At 40.3% G+C, this 15,050-nt stretch overlaps 1 protein-coding gene across 2 annotated transcripts; it reads right to left on the bottom strand.

Annotated features, from left to right (window-relative positions):
• Nucleotides 1–922: 922 nt before the first annotated feature.
• Nucleotides 923–13,517, bottom strand: LOC145777172 (INO80 complex subunit C-like). 2 transcript variants are annotated; one of them, XM_082588484.1, is made up of 6 exons: nt 13,349–13,517; nt 9,042–9,105; nt 6,307–6,456; nt 5,654–5,721; nt 5,269–5,424; nt 923–3,651 (listed from the first exon to the last, which is right to left on the bottom strand). In XM_082588484.1, the coding sequence occupies exons 1-5, from the start codon at nt 13,448–13,450 to the stop codon at nt 5,299–5,301; spliced, it is 510 nt and encodes a 169-aa protein (XP_082444610.1). In that variant the 5' UTR covers nt 13,451–13,517; the 3' UTR covers nt 923–3,651; nt 5,269–5,298. The 2 variants fall into 2 exon arrangements, with proteins under 2 accessions (XP_082444610.1, XP_082444611.1); XM_082588485.1 differs by having other exon boundaries at nt 923–2,575.
• Nucleotides 13,518–15,050: the final 1,533 nt, after the last annotated feature.

Below are 15,050 nucleotides of genomic sequence, written 5' to 3'. Positions count from 1 at the left end.
TGAAGGTGGACAAGAAAATTGGCTTCCTTGCCTTCCGTCTACTTTATTTAAATCTTCAACCACCGGGCGAAAGCCTGGATACGACAATGGGTTTGTGAACAATGTCCTTTAATCCACAAAGCAATAACAATTTTTTCACTGGTGAACAAAGCTAGACCTTTGGTTGCTATAATTTTTTCCTGCAATTATCCAATGTTACATTGCTTCATAACTGCTTTAGCCTACAGTTCGGCATACAAAACAACAACTAAGTTACACTACTTTTCACAGTCAAATGACTGTGGTCTACAGCAGGGGTTAGCAAAGATTTTTGCACTGAGATCGATTCAAGGTGGGCGTAATTCTTATAGGCCAGGCACAAAAGTCTGACTTGTTATTAGGCTACGCATGAAAATTAACAACCGTTAACTAGACTTTAACCTAGACAGCAAAATCTGTCATTTTTACATGGATTCAACGTCTGCAGACGTTGAATCAATGTAAAAATGGCAGATTTTGCTGTCTGGGAAGTTAATACAGCATTATTAAAAGTTTTCATAAAGGGGTGACAATTACTTCATGGACTTGTGATTGCAGAGCCCTGGTTTACGGCAGTAGCCTAGACCCTTTATAGCAACAAAACCAATCTTCTAATTAGTCATAACTTAACAGATACAACAATAACATACTGTATATCGTTTGCATTCAAGTCAGTCTCCAATGCAACTAAAACATTTTCTTGACTTTTCTCCCAGATTCAGCTTTTATATCTACTACCGTACTACTGTTATTTTCTGTTTGAAAGCGTTCTATCAAAGCTTTGAGCTTCGCCATCAAGCTAGTGCAAAGAGCAAGGCTACTAACCATATTGTTGGCTTACAAAGAATACCTTTTGAATAGAAGTATTACGTTTCGTTGGTTCAAGTTACCAGCAGTCGCGACATCAACACAGACAAAGCATGTATTGCTATAGCTTTGGAAAGTCACGTACGGTAGGCTACATGAAACACTAATGATTTTTATTACAATATTGTTTCTTTTTCAATGATTTGGTGGCAGTAACAAAGGCTTTAAATAACGGCAATATTTTAATGACATCAGGCTTGTATACAAAAGGCAAGAAAAATGTATCCCCAGTCAATCAAAGTAGCCTAGCATGAATTCTAGGTTTACTTTGGAAATTATACGCTTAATTATTTCAAGAACAAAAAACTAACTTATATTGGCTTCAATTCACTAACAAGCACCAGCTCAGTGGCCGAGTGGTTTCGCCTTCGGTTCTGGTAGATCTGAGATCGATTCCAGGTCGGGTCAATCCAAAGACTTTAAAAAACGGTAGCCTACTGATTGTATTCTTTCTTGCATAACGCCGTGAGAATAAGTTTGGTAATAATGTGATGACATCTTAAACCTGATATAAAATTAAAAGCAACCCTGTCACTAAAATATCTTAGCTGTTGTTGAGCGACAAGAAATAAAACCATAGCATTATTATTGTTCACAAATAAACGTCCTGTCTGTAGGTCAGCTGTCTAAACATCAATGACGAAACGTAATTTTCCAACTAATCCAATATGGCAAAGCAGGGTTAGAAAGAGATAAATAATGTAAACTACATAGAAACAGGTAGGCCTAATTCTTTGAACATGAAAAAAGGGATTCATTCTTCGCTTAACGAGCACTGTGATAAAAAGCCACATCTCCAACATCGCCTTGCAGGCCTAGTAATAATATTGTGTGAAATTCGCACTTCTACACGTACTTTGAGACATCGTTGGGCAACCTGCGTGCAGCCCGCAACAACATTCAAAACTACTCCATGTCCGTCCCGATAGCTCAGTTAGTTAGCGCGTGACTTCATGAACGAAGAAGCCTCAAGATCAAGCGGCGCTAGTTCGACTCTCGGGGTGTGCGCTTGACCAACGCATTATAAGGACTGCTCTCCATCCAGAGGCATCCAATGGATGAAATAATTCCACGGCAACATGACTTCAACAATCGGAAACTTCACTCTGTCAAGCTCGGAAACCGGTCCTACGTCAAAACCATCAACAAGTAGGCTAATGCATAACTAACAGGTCGAGGAATAACCTATCAAGGCTTTGTCAGTTCAAGGATAAAGAATCAAAGATTCAAAACTGCTCCATGTATCCGGCCCGTGACCGTATTAAAAATTGGTGTTTTTTTCTAGTCGGCCAGATGCAATTTATGCTGTAGGCCTATATTTCTTATATGCATCAATGTGTTTTTAGGTTACAGAAATACTTTTTAAAATCATAAAATTATTGTGTGCACTAGAATCGTGTCATACGGTAGAGTTCTGCTGAGTGGGCAGAAGATCAGTAAATTTTGTAGACTGGCAAGCAGTAGGTCAACCGTCTTTATTGTTTACAAAGATGGGCACAGAAGGGGAACGAAATATCCGAGCGAGTTACGAAGTCTCAAAGCTGTCAGCAGAAAACATGTGTGGAAGGAAAATTTATGAAGAAATGCTTGATGGCAGTTGCAGAGTTTGTCCAGATAAAAGCCAATATTTTCAACCACCAGCTTTTCCAAGAGCAGTTAGGCCACAAGACGACATGTGGATGTGAGGGAGCTGAAGACGATAATACTAGATAATTTTTTTTTTTCAAATTTCAATGTAATGAAGATTTTGAATATGTATATTGTATAATTTTTACTAAATTTGAAAGGCATTTGTGTAATAAAATTAGTTTTTCTTACCCTTTGCTAGTATACTATGCTTGTTACAAAATAACAGCTTGTTGTAAGTTAAAAGTTAGAGCCTGTTTGCAAAATTCACTTGGCTACTTGTCTATGAATAAAACGATTAACAATACATTAAAAAAATAATCACAATAACGCAGTTACCAGACGTCGCTCTTGTGGAGAATTGTCAATGAATAAAGAACCAAATAAACCGAACTGGTTTGGTATTGAATCTTTATCCTCGGACTGACAAAGCCTTGATTGGTTATTCCTGGTAGTTTCGCAAACTTGTAGATGCTCTTGACGCTGGGCCGGTTACTGAGATTGACAGAGTAAAGTTTTCCGATTGTTAAAGTGTTGTTGGCGGGAAATTATTCCACCTACCTGGTGGCGTTGCATGGGAAGCAGTCCTGAAATGCGTTGCTCAAGCGCACACCGAGAACCGAACAAGCGTCGCATGATCTCGAGTCGAGCGCTTAACTACTGAGCAAACGGGGCGTATTTGTTACTCTTTAATTGATTCAACGTCTGGAGACGTTGAAAACGTAAAAATGACGGATTTTGCTGTCTGGGTACAGACTTAAATGCCGGTGTCCGGTGATAAGCAAACAGTTTATTCAACACATTTTTAGAGTTGTGACCAATCGATGTTAAAGATGGTTGTTTTTACGTCTGATAGCACAAACAATTTACGACATTCCTGCACGAGCTAAGTAGCCCACGAAATTCCAACTCAATCTAATTGTTTTGGCCCACACTTTGACTACTCGTTCAAAAGTCTGTTCATCGGAAATCCCCCACAACGTGACATCATGGGTGTTGCCAGTTGATATTAGTTTTTTTTTTGCAAACAAATATGTTGATCGAAGCCAAAGCTACAACTCCAATCCAAGCTTGGCAACACCAAGCTTCCTCTCTGAGGTGCGACTCTCAGCGGAACGGAGATAGGAACATGCTTTGAATCTAAAATTAAAAGGCAATGCATTTAGAATACGCATTTGTACAAACATGGCTACCTCTGGAGGTGCGGCCTGATTGGTCATATTTAGCAGATTTTGACTACCGCTACTGCTTCTGTCCGACATAATTTTCAAATATTTTTTTTTACTTTTTACTGGCGAAATGAGCTTTTTGTTGCCTTAGGAAAGCAGTAAAAAATGAGAAAACCTATTTTAAAAAACATTCAATCAGGCTTTTAGCAAGCGGCTAACGTTAAAACAAGCACAAAAACCCTCTCAACTCATCTCCACAATTAGCGACTGAAACTCAGCGAAACCAAAACTGTGGCAGCAGCTTTCCATCTACAAAACCGGGAAGCTGATCGTGAGCTACATGTCCAGAATAATGAAGAATCTCGGACTTTCTGTCCTTCTGCAAAGCAAAATATCTTGGGGTGACATTTGACAAATCATTCACATACCCCAACCATTTAGTGTTACTGCGCAAGAAACTGACATCGCGCGCTGCGCTACTCAAGCCCCTGACAGGCTCTAGGTGGGGAGCGAGGGCTGACACTTTGCGTACAGCAGCCTTAGCTCTTGTCTACCCTTCAGCAGAGAACGGTACACCGGTTTGGTGCCGCAGTGCTCACTGCCACCAACAGCGCCCTGCGCATATGACCGGATGCCTGTCTACCACACCATTGGATAATCTCCCTATTCTTGCTGGCATCCAACCTGCTGAGCTTCGTCGCAAAAAATCCACTCTGTCTTTCGGTCGAAGGGCATTGAAGCAACCATCTTCTTCCCTCCAAGGTCTCTGCTCCTTCAAACGAGCACGACCGTTCGTGCCAGCCGCTCAACTTCTGATTAACGAAGCTGATGAACAAGACATCTCTGCAGCTGATTGGGAGGACCATAAATGGAATTCTGAATGGAAATAAAGTACCACCAGACTCCATTCGTTCATCCCCAACGCCGACACAAGCCCATCGGCCTGACACTACAAAGACAGGCGCCTTAACAGTAGGTGCGCCTCAACCGTTTTCGTACGGGTGTCGGATTTTTCCGCTCTATTATGCACCAATGGGGAATGGCCTCTTCTTCCTCCTCCTGTGAATGTGGTGCCAAGGAACAGACCGCAGACTACATCAGACATCACCAATGACTGTACCATCTTCAAGCCACCTAACGGAGTGGAAGGTCTGTGCGGTGCGCGTCTTGGATGATGAAACCAAAGATTGGCTGCTCTCTAGTTGCTTTCCAGCTTAGTCTAGTAACCTTGGTGTTTGCTGAAATCAGTTCTTCAAGAGTTTAGTTTTTTCCGCGCTTTTGAAACAAGATTGCCAAACTTTTACTCTTCAGATCAGTCGTTTCGTTTGGGTTCTTTTCAGTGTTTTTCAATCGTTGGTACAGTGTTTTTCAATCTCTTTGTTCTTACTACCTTTTCTTGCGAACGTTCTTCTGTGATCTTACCACCTTTTTATTGCGTTTTAACTGTATTGACTTCTTATTGTGTATTGCGGCCCTCGGGTTAACTTACAAGTGTCCATTTGGGACTCAGAGCAATTTGAGTTTGAGACCCTTGATCTAGATACTATAAAATTTATATATATCGTAGATTCGTAGTCATAAGGCTTACCTTGGTACAAAGATGAAGTTGGAGCATAAATCACACATATTGCGCTTGTCTCAAGGCCAGCAAACCAATTACAGTGTCACTTGACATGTGTTGTATGCGACGGTATTCATCCGAGTTAGAATACCTTAACTTTGTGTGAGGATCTGTATACAATGCCTGCAAACGATGCATTCAATTTAGCCTTCCGTTTGTGAAAATTGTTGGGCTAAACCCCATTTTGCTAAATTAAAAAACCATTAACAAACTGCGAAATTAATAGCATTTGATTTATACTGTAATTCGTTTTTTGTTGCGCTTGTGGAAGTGGAAGCACTTAAAAGACCACATTGGGAAACTACTTTTAAGTAATAACTGTTAAACATAAGTTTATCAGCCCAAAACTTACGGGCAGGCCAGATACATCAGAGTACTTCTTGACAGGTTTCGTTGAAGGTGGCGCGTCGATGCTGACATCTAAAAAGTACAATTGTCATTTTTGCTATCTGGGTAATGATGGCGATGAGAAGATAAATGGTGGATTTCTGCAGAACGAATTGAAACTAGCTACGTTAATTCAAACCTATTACTCTTAAAAATAATTAAACATGGGACTCCGTTGCTCAGTAGGCTAACCCTGATACTGCTAGATCAGAAAGTATCAATCAAAATTCAAAACAATGTCACTAACTTTTGTTTGATCATATCAACTTTTGAAGAAATACATCTGATTGATTAATTAGTAAAAACACAAACACATGATGTGTATTGTGTATTGAAAATAATGTATATTTTAAGCTAAACTTGTATGTGGGGTAAGACTGGTATAACAACTGCAGTATATATTACTTAAAAATGATATATATTCATTATTCATAGTAGATAGCTATAAAGTTTAAACATTACATACTACAACTTACAAGAATAACATTTTGCAATACATCGAAGTCAAACTTGTGTGTGATAGAAGTTTTCACCAAAAAATCAGACAGATTTTGAAGCTTGCACACATTAAAGTTGTGTTCCATGGTCATTGGTCAATATAAAAAATGTAAGACTTACACATTACTTCCTCCAAAGGTGATTGAGATTTTTGTGAAGTCATAATTTGCTTAAGATTTTTCCATACTTTAGTACGGGTAGCAAATCCAGTCTCCCTATACTTGGGGTTCTTAAAAATAGGCCCAGCATTTGGTTGTGTCTTTGGTTTTTCTAGATTAAACATATATAATATATCAAATATAGTTATTACTTTCTAAAACCTATACACTACAGGCTACAGCCTGTTTCACCTTAAAACAGGGATTATCAGAAGATCCTTATTCAGATAGAATTTATTAAAATTTAAAGATTCTATTTAAATAAGAACCTTCGAATGATCCTGCTTTTAGGGTGACACAGGCTGTAGAGGTTTTAGAAATAACAATATTTGATGAAATTGCTCTCCTTGGCTTTTTTGCTTGGCAATAAGCACTTTTTGTGGTAATAATTATATTTATTGCTTAAAAATATACATGTGTAAACTGTAAACATGTAAAATACCTCATACAGTAGACAGGCTTATTAAGCACACGATGAATAGGCCAGTATATATGGCCCACAGCCACAGCTTAGCCTAATCAAGTTCAGTCCGAAAATACTGAATGCATAGGAGTGGCCGAGAATCGTCTTCCCGCTTTAAACCCACCTGCTTAATAAGCCCAAAATCATCCGGTCTCAAAGTGATCTTAATAAATGGGGATTACTGTACTCTTATAGGATAGCATCAAGTTTGAAATTAGAATACTTAATAGGCTAAGAGAATTTTACATCCATGGCTGTGTGAGGTCAAATAAAAAAAAGATTCTGAAATATCAATTTTTATGGATCTTGCGAGACTCTTTCACAATTTCTAAATTTTTATATTGTAGTTAGCGGAATGGCCCGTTTCGGTGAGTCCAATCCCTTAACGGGGGATTTTTTCATTTTTCTTTTTTAATTATCGGGTACCGTAGCCTAATTATCATTGCCGTTTTAGGGTTAGGGGTTAGAGGTTAGGAACTCACCGAATCGGACTCAGCGATCAGTAGCAGACCCGTAGTTAGAGACAGCGGTGGGGTGGTGCAGCGGATAAAGCGCCTGCTGTCCAATCATGCAATCCTTGTTCGACACCCAGTTTAAGCTGGTTGTTGCAAAACACCGCTCACCTCTACCCAGGGTGTATTAAATTAGGTAAACGTAGGTGCTGAAGGAAAAGCGGCCGAGAGAAAAGAACTGGCTACCCTACTCTCGTTAGTGCCAAAAGCTTAGTATAATGAGAACTTTATCTTCTCATCCCTTAATACTTGGATCAAGTATGGGACTCACCTTTTTACTTAGATATAGTCATTTTGTGCAGTTTGTGCTTGAAATTTCAAACAACCTTTGATTGTATTAAGTGATATTATTTTCAAAATATATATATTTTATATCAAGTTTATTTGCGGGTGGCGCCTCTATTCTCCTCAACATTTATTAGTTGTATCACGTACCCCGATGTGCAAATTCCTTTGTAACTTAGTCATGCAGTTTCCTTTTCTTAATGTAATTTTTTCGTCTGTTTGTATGTTTTCCACTCTATTGCTTTTAATCGTTGCGTGTTTCTCGATGCTTTTAGTTAGTTGTTTAGTTAGTTAGTTACGGTAGTCACTGTCAAGAAGTGAAATTTATTATAGTTTATAAATATTTACAGATTCCTGATGAGGACTTAAGTTAAGTCGAAAACGTTTGAATGTTGAACTATTGTAAATATGTAATATACTGTTGTAATGCTCAACCCTGTGTTATTGTTGTGTCTTGCCTGCCTTTGGTATAAAAAAGCAAACTCTCTCCCGAAACTATATCATCTTAAAGTGTCTCCTAAGAAAATGTATCCTGGAAATAAAGCTTTAAAATACCTTGGTGAAGCATGTAAATTAAATAATTAAATATGAGTCTACTTTGTTTTACCACAGATATATAAAACTAAGTAGAATTAACATCGAAGTGTATAAAAAAAATAAAATAAAAGTATTTTTGTCACACCAGTCTCACATGTTGACATTGCGATGTCTTACATGACCTTGATCAAATACTGAGCTTGCTCATATTTAAAATGAAAATGGTGAACTATCAACATAAAAAAAATTATTGCTGCCTCTTATTCTAGAATAAGAATTATTAAAAATTAGAGTGGATGAAGTACTAGTTTTGCAATGTTGGTGTAATGAAACAGTCAACAAGAATAAAAAAATGAAGCTACACCATTCCCAAATTAAGATATATATAGGAGGCCGGAAGGCCGAAACGATGTGCACTGTCTGCAGTTATGGACGCTCTTGACTTATGTCGATTGAGCACTTTACTGGGGGCACCTTGCTAATTGCTATGCATTGCGCAAAGCTCACTGCTTACAGCTTGAGCACTTTGGCAAGGTTTGCAGGAGTACCATTTTTGGAACTTAGGTACCACAAATAGGAAAATATCACATCTCCATGGCCATACCAGTGTACTTACTGCACTGAGGAGGCCGGAAGGTCGAAACGGAGTGCACTGTCTTCAGTTGGGCTTTAAACAAATATCCAACTGATTTACATAGCAGTGCAATTAATTTTTTTTAAATGAATTTCTTTATAATATATATATACCTTACTTAACCTATATAGGCTACAGAATACACCCTATTAAACCTGTGTATGGCTTTCACTTGGTCGTTGCACATCTACTTCAAAACTAAGTCAGTCTAGTTCCGCAAATATGCAATATGATAATATTACAAAATAGGCTACGGTATTCCAAACCTTGACCATCTTCACTTGATGATGTATTGGGTTGTCCCGTTTCCTTTACTTCTTCTTTCATGATCTGCATATATCATAAGAGACAAAGACATAACCTACAGTCATTAAAAAAAAAATGATGTTTTCCATAGAGAAGCAATAGTAGCCATATTTTGCAGATTAGAAAGATAAACAAACTTGGCCTGTTTTCAAGCAAAGACATACCGACATAGGCGTCGATTTTTTCTTAGAAGAGAGGAATTCTGGGTGGGCGAGAGTTTTCAAACAGATTTCATTGAATGTGTAATTGTGTATGTTCGCAAATTTGCAATGGTTAGTCTTTCTCACAAAGATTGCGTTTAGCGTCGATGCAGCAATTAGGCTTTAATAGGTTTGATGTTTGCTTTCTTGCGCCTTGCGATCTTATGAGCGCTGCTAAACTAAACAAACTTATTTTATGTTTTCCTTTGCGACCTAAAAAGCGCTTGACTCGTGACCTGTTATCTTTAAAGTGGCACCTTCGGATTTGCCGTAAAATATTCGGACAGGTGACTGCTAACTGTGCGGATATTGCTGCTGTATAACTTCCGTTGGTCTGCGGCAGATAACCGATTGTTATCTGCCGTCCGTCCCACAGGGATCGGTCCTGGCTCCACTTCTTTTCAACATCTACACCCACGACCTGCCAACCACGGTCTCCGCAAAATACGCTTATGCGGACGATCTGGCAATTCTCCACTCCACAAAGTCGTGGGAAAATCTAGAAGACACCTTGAGCCAGGACATGCAAACCATCTCAGCTTATCTCCAGAACTGGCGACTGAAACTCAGCGAAACCAAAACTGTGGCGGCAGCTTTCCACCTACACAATCGGGAAGCTGATGGTGAGCTACATGTCCACAACAACGGAAAACCTCTGTCCTTCTGCCCCGAGCCAAGGTACCTTGGGGTGACACTAGACAGATCGCTCACATACCGCCACCATTTGGTGTCACTGCGCAAGAAAATGACATCCCGCGCTGCATTACTGAAGCGCCTGGCAGGCTCTAGCTGGGGGGCGAGGGCTGACACTTTGCGAATAGCAGCCTTAGCCCTTGTCTACTCTTCAGCAGAGTACTGTGCACCTGTCTGGTGCCGCAGTGCTCACTGCCACAACATCGACACTGCCATAAACAGCGCCCTGCGCACAGTGACCGGATGCCTGCGTCCCACACCATTGGACAATCTCCCCAATCTCGCTGGCATCCAACCTGCAGAGCTTCGTCGCGAAGAAGCCACTCTGTCCCTCGGTCGACGGGCACTGGAGCCTAATCATCTTCTCCACCACAAGATCTCTGCCTTCCCAAACGGGCACCCCCGCCGACTGAAATCAAGACACCCATTCGTGCCAGCCGCTCGGCTTCTGATCAACGAAGCTGATGAACAAGACATCTCTGCGGCTACTTGGGCGGACCATAAATGGAATTCTGAATGGAGGTCAAGCACCACCAGACTCCATTCATTCATCCCCGACGCCGACACACGCCCAATCGGCCTGACACTACAGAGACAGGCGTGGGTGCGCCTCAACCGTCTCCGTACGGGCGTCGGCCTTTTCCGCTCAACCATGCACCAATGGGGAATGGCTTCTTCCTCCTCCTGTAAATGTGGTGCCGAGGAACAGACCGCAGACCACATCATCAATGACTGTACCATCTTCAAGCCACCTAACGGAGTGGAAGGTCTGCGCGTCATGGATGATGAAACTAAAGACTGGCTGCTCTCTAGCAGCCTTCCAGTGTAGTCCGGGAACATCGTGAATCTGGGGTGGTAAAAGGATAGACCCTCGGCCCCAGAAGCTCAGACGACGACGACGACGAACCGATTGTTTTCCGAGGCCCACAAACAGTAACTACAGTAACAAGTACCATCAGGGTTAAGACACATCCACTGGAATTCGGAAAAAAGCTTTCTTTGCAACACACGACCTTCCAGAGGCGAAGCTGATCCGGCAGCATGCTAACGTCAAATGGAGCAGGTAGAGATCCATGGCTCATGCTGTCTTCTACAACTACCGGTGCATTGCCTAAGACATTGACTTCACCACTGTCCAATGTCCATCCTTGAAGCACTGCTTTCTTCAGCAATGTCATCTCTACGTTCATTCGTGCTGGACGTGGCTTCTTCAGCGTTATAATCTCGACGCCTTTTGGAAGCTGGTTTTAAGAATGCTCGAATAGATGTTTGACTTTGCTTCATGTTTAACTTTTCAATAATGAAATGACAACATCGCGCGGTGCCATAATTTATCCCAGCAACAAGTTTGTGTGGAAAGATTTGTAAAAAGCGATTGTTTCAGTACCGTACATCTTTAGTTTGTATCGGTTATGTTATTGTCATGTTCATTCATCATCATCATAATCCATCGTCAGTTTGTTCCCCACTAGTGGGGGTGGCCGATCATTATGATGTCATATTCACATTCCCTTACGCTGACCCGGAACTGAAGTTTGATTGTGACGTAACGAAAGTGAGACCATTCGGAGAAAAGATCAAACGTGGCTTTTTCTCACCGGGAATTGCCAGCGTGTGGCACATGGATATCTAAAGAAGGGGATATGAAGGCTTTTAATACGTCTGACAGTAGAAGGGCTTCTTATTATCGTGAATAATCTGTGTTTATCGTAAAATGACAATTGGCACCGATAGTAGTTTAATCAATCTTGTTATGATAACCTGCATTGCGCTATTAGCATCAGGCCTGGATACTCACTGCGATGCTCATGTGGTTACTTGTTAATTCAACTACCTGTATACTTGCTTTACATCTAGCCTACTGCAATGGTTTTGTAAGAAAAGCAGCTTACTGGTAACCTTTCAACTGTCTTTCCAAACAAGTATTCTTTAAATATGTTCTATCTATGTAACATTTACTAAGTTCTGTCTTCTGTATCTGACTGTACCAACTGTACTACAAAACTTTCTGCAATGTTGAAGAGACAAACTACCGCCCTGGTAGTGTCATAAGAATAAGGCAATCGTTGTAAGCCTTCGCATCCCCTTCTTTAGATATTCCTGGTGTGGCAGTTGCCGTAGCAACAACAATGCAGTGAGTGCCGCCTTTTTTCAACGCAGCGTTGTTACGGAATTGCTTTGTTCTGTCGAATAACTAGCGAGAGACATAGCGTAAAACAAGAAGTGTTGGATAATTCAGCGTTTAACAAAAACGGAAATAATTGTAACGAACACTTCATAAGTGTCATGAAAACAGGGTGGGCGAAACATATTTTGCCCACCCTCGTTTCACGGCAGGGTGGGCGCCGCCCACCCGGCCCACCCTATTTCGACGCCTATGCATACCGATAATTGTGCATTGTTTTTATTCACTATTATACTAGTAAAAGAAATGTATGACTATACACATGCAATCAGCATTTACTGCACAGCATCATGATGGAGTATTGTCGTCGTTAATTCATTATAATAGTGCAACCAACCATTTTTGTTAACAGAATTAACTATGACTATTGACTAGTTGACTACTGTACCTCAAGTCAACATTGAGAATTTTAGTAAACTAAACTAAAATCTTCAATTGCAGTGCAGTTCTGCAAAGTGTGTATTTAGGCATTAATATGAGACATAAGCAAAAGTATCAACATATTCACTACCTCTCACACACACACAAAGTAGGCTACTGTAGCAGGGATATCTAAAGAAGGGGATGCGAAGGCTTTTATTACGTCTGACAATAGAAGGGCTTTTGTTTATCGTAAATAATCTGTGTTTATCGTAAAATGACAATTGGCACCGATAGTAGTTTAATAAATCTTGTTATGATAACTTGCATTGCGCTATTAGCATCAGGCCTGGATATTCACAGCATGCTCATGGTTGCTTGTTAATTCAACTACTTGTATACTTGCTTTACATCTAGCCTACTGCAAAGGCTTTGTTCAAAAAACCAGCTTACTGGTAACTTTTCAACTGTCTTTGTAAGCAAGTATTCTTTAAATATGCTCTATGTAACATTTGCTAACTGTCTCCTGTAGCTCACTGTACCAGCTGCACTACAAAACTTTCTACGATTTTAAAAAGAACCACATGTTTAAAGCACCACAAACTACCGCCCTGGTAGTGTCACGAGAATAAGGCAATCGCTGCGAGCCTTCATATCCCCTTCTCTAGATATCCCTGTACTGTAGCCTATTTGAAAGCATACAAACACAACTCTAACTCTACAAGCTGGCATTGCAAATCATAAAATGCCTTTGTTGTTTTTTTTGAAACAGTGATCAGACCTACAGTCATTGGGGAAATGGGGTCGACAACTGTATTAAGTTTGTCACCTGCTGCTGTTCACCATGAATAGCTTTCTTATTAGCACGAGTTGCTCCTGGGCTTTTTGGTCGCTTTCTTGTTTTTCCTTTGTCTTGCTTTTTGTTCTCCATTAGACAAGATGAGTAAAGTTGAAAACAATGAACTATTGAGTTTCAGAATCAGAACAGCAACCATGCAGTCCAAGCTACCGACCTAACGTTGCCAAACGTCAAGATTTTTCCTCAATAATAAAAAAAAACTAAGTATTCACTCAGAATAGACGTAGGCTATATCGTTCAGCAACCGCTACATTTCTTTTTTTTTTGCAAAGCCGGTGGAGAAATGTTTTGGTTGTCCGAAATTTCATGCATACTTGGCGTGAAATTCTGGCAGATTTTTTTTTCTGGCAGATGTTAAAAATTTGAGTTACAAAACTTAACATGTATTTATTGTCAAGTAGTGTTTCTTTGGATGGCTGTGGGATGTTTGGAGGGCGGAACGGATAAGGCGTTGGCTTTCCAATTATTTCGGCTTCAGCTGGTTGTTGAAAATATAGCTCACCTCTACCAAGGGTGTAATAAATTGGGTGGGCATAATTGCTGCAGGAAAAGCGGCCGAGAGAAAGGCTATAAGGAACTGGCCACCCTACTCTCCTTAGTGCCAAAGGCTTACTACAATGAGAACCTTATCTTCATACCCAACTTTTGAATCAAGTATGGGACCAGCTTTACCTTTCTAGTGTTTTTTTCATTTTGTTTCATCATCATTTTCAGCCTGTGAGAGCCCACTGCAGAACGTAAGCCTTCCCCTTTTCATGCCAATTTACATGATTATGTGCTAGTTGGTACCAATTGGTTGTATTGCATTGTTTGTCAATGTCGTCCCTCCATCTCACTTTTGGTTTTCCTTTTTTTCTTTTGGCTTCTCGTGGTGTCCATGTTGTTAATTTTTTAGTCCATCTATTGTCCTGATATCTTGCAATATGACCTGCCCAGGACCATTTTAGTTTCTTGATTGTGCTTAATATAAGGTAGCCTACTCTTCCCAAATAAGACCGTGCCTAAATAAGGCCCACCCTTTCATATCTGGAAAACCAAAGCAAGCAAGGAACAGCTGTGGTAATCTAATTTGCTGCGATAATCATGTGACTGAACAGAAAAGTAATTTGGTTTCCTGGAAGAAACCACATGCCAGCAGAGTTAGTTGTAAATTTCTGAAAGCTATCTTGCAAGAGTAAAATTTTGTTCAGTACTTAAGCTATCGGAGTGTTTTCAAAGTGGTGTTTGTTTTCTACCTTTGTTAGAGTTTCAGGATATGCTAAAGGGTCTAAAATTTCAACGTGTATTGACATATTGACCTTTCTTGGATAGTGTATTTAGGTAGTTTAGGTTAAACTGATAGTGAAGAGTTGCCCTAACATGGCCCATCAAAATCAGCCGTGGGCCTTATCACGGCAGGTACCCTTGGCATTCAATTGTGGGCTTGTAAGGGCTGTTAGGAGAAAGACAGTGCAGTTGATACTCCCTTACTGGCAGCTAACAAGCACAACCTCAGATCAAAACACCACCATCCATGTGGTTTGGGCACAAAATAACTTAGGTACCTGTTTCGCGAAAATTGGGTTTCGCTTTTATTAGGATTTGGAATTTTTCCATTTGATAACAAGACTACTGCTGACCATGTCTTTTCTCCAAGTGACGTCACCAACATTGACCATACAGTCGGTGACCA

Source organism: Aplidium turbinatum, chromosome 9, assembly GCF_918807975.1.
Source record: "Aplidium turbinatum chromosome 9, kaAplTurb1.1, whole genome shotgun sequence".
Taxonomy (NCBI): domain Eukaryota; kingdom Metazoa; phylum Chordata; class Ascidiacea; order Aplousobranchia; family Polyclinidae; genus Aplidium; species Aplidium turbinatum.
The sequence above is the reverse complement of the archived record's forward strand: the minus strand, read 5'-3'. Positions and strand labels throughout refer to the sequence as shown.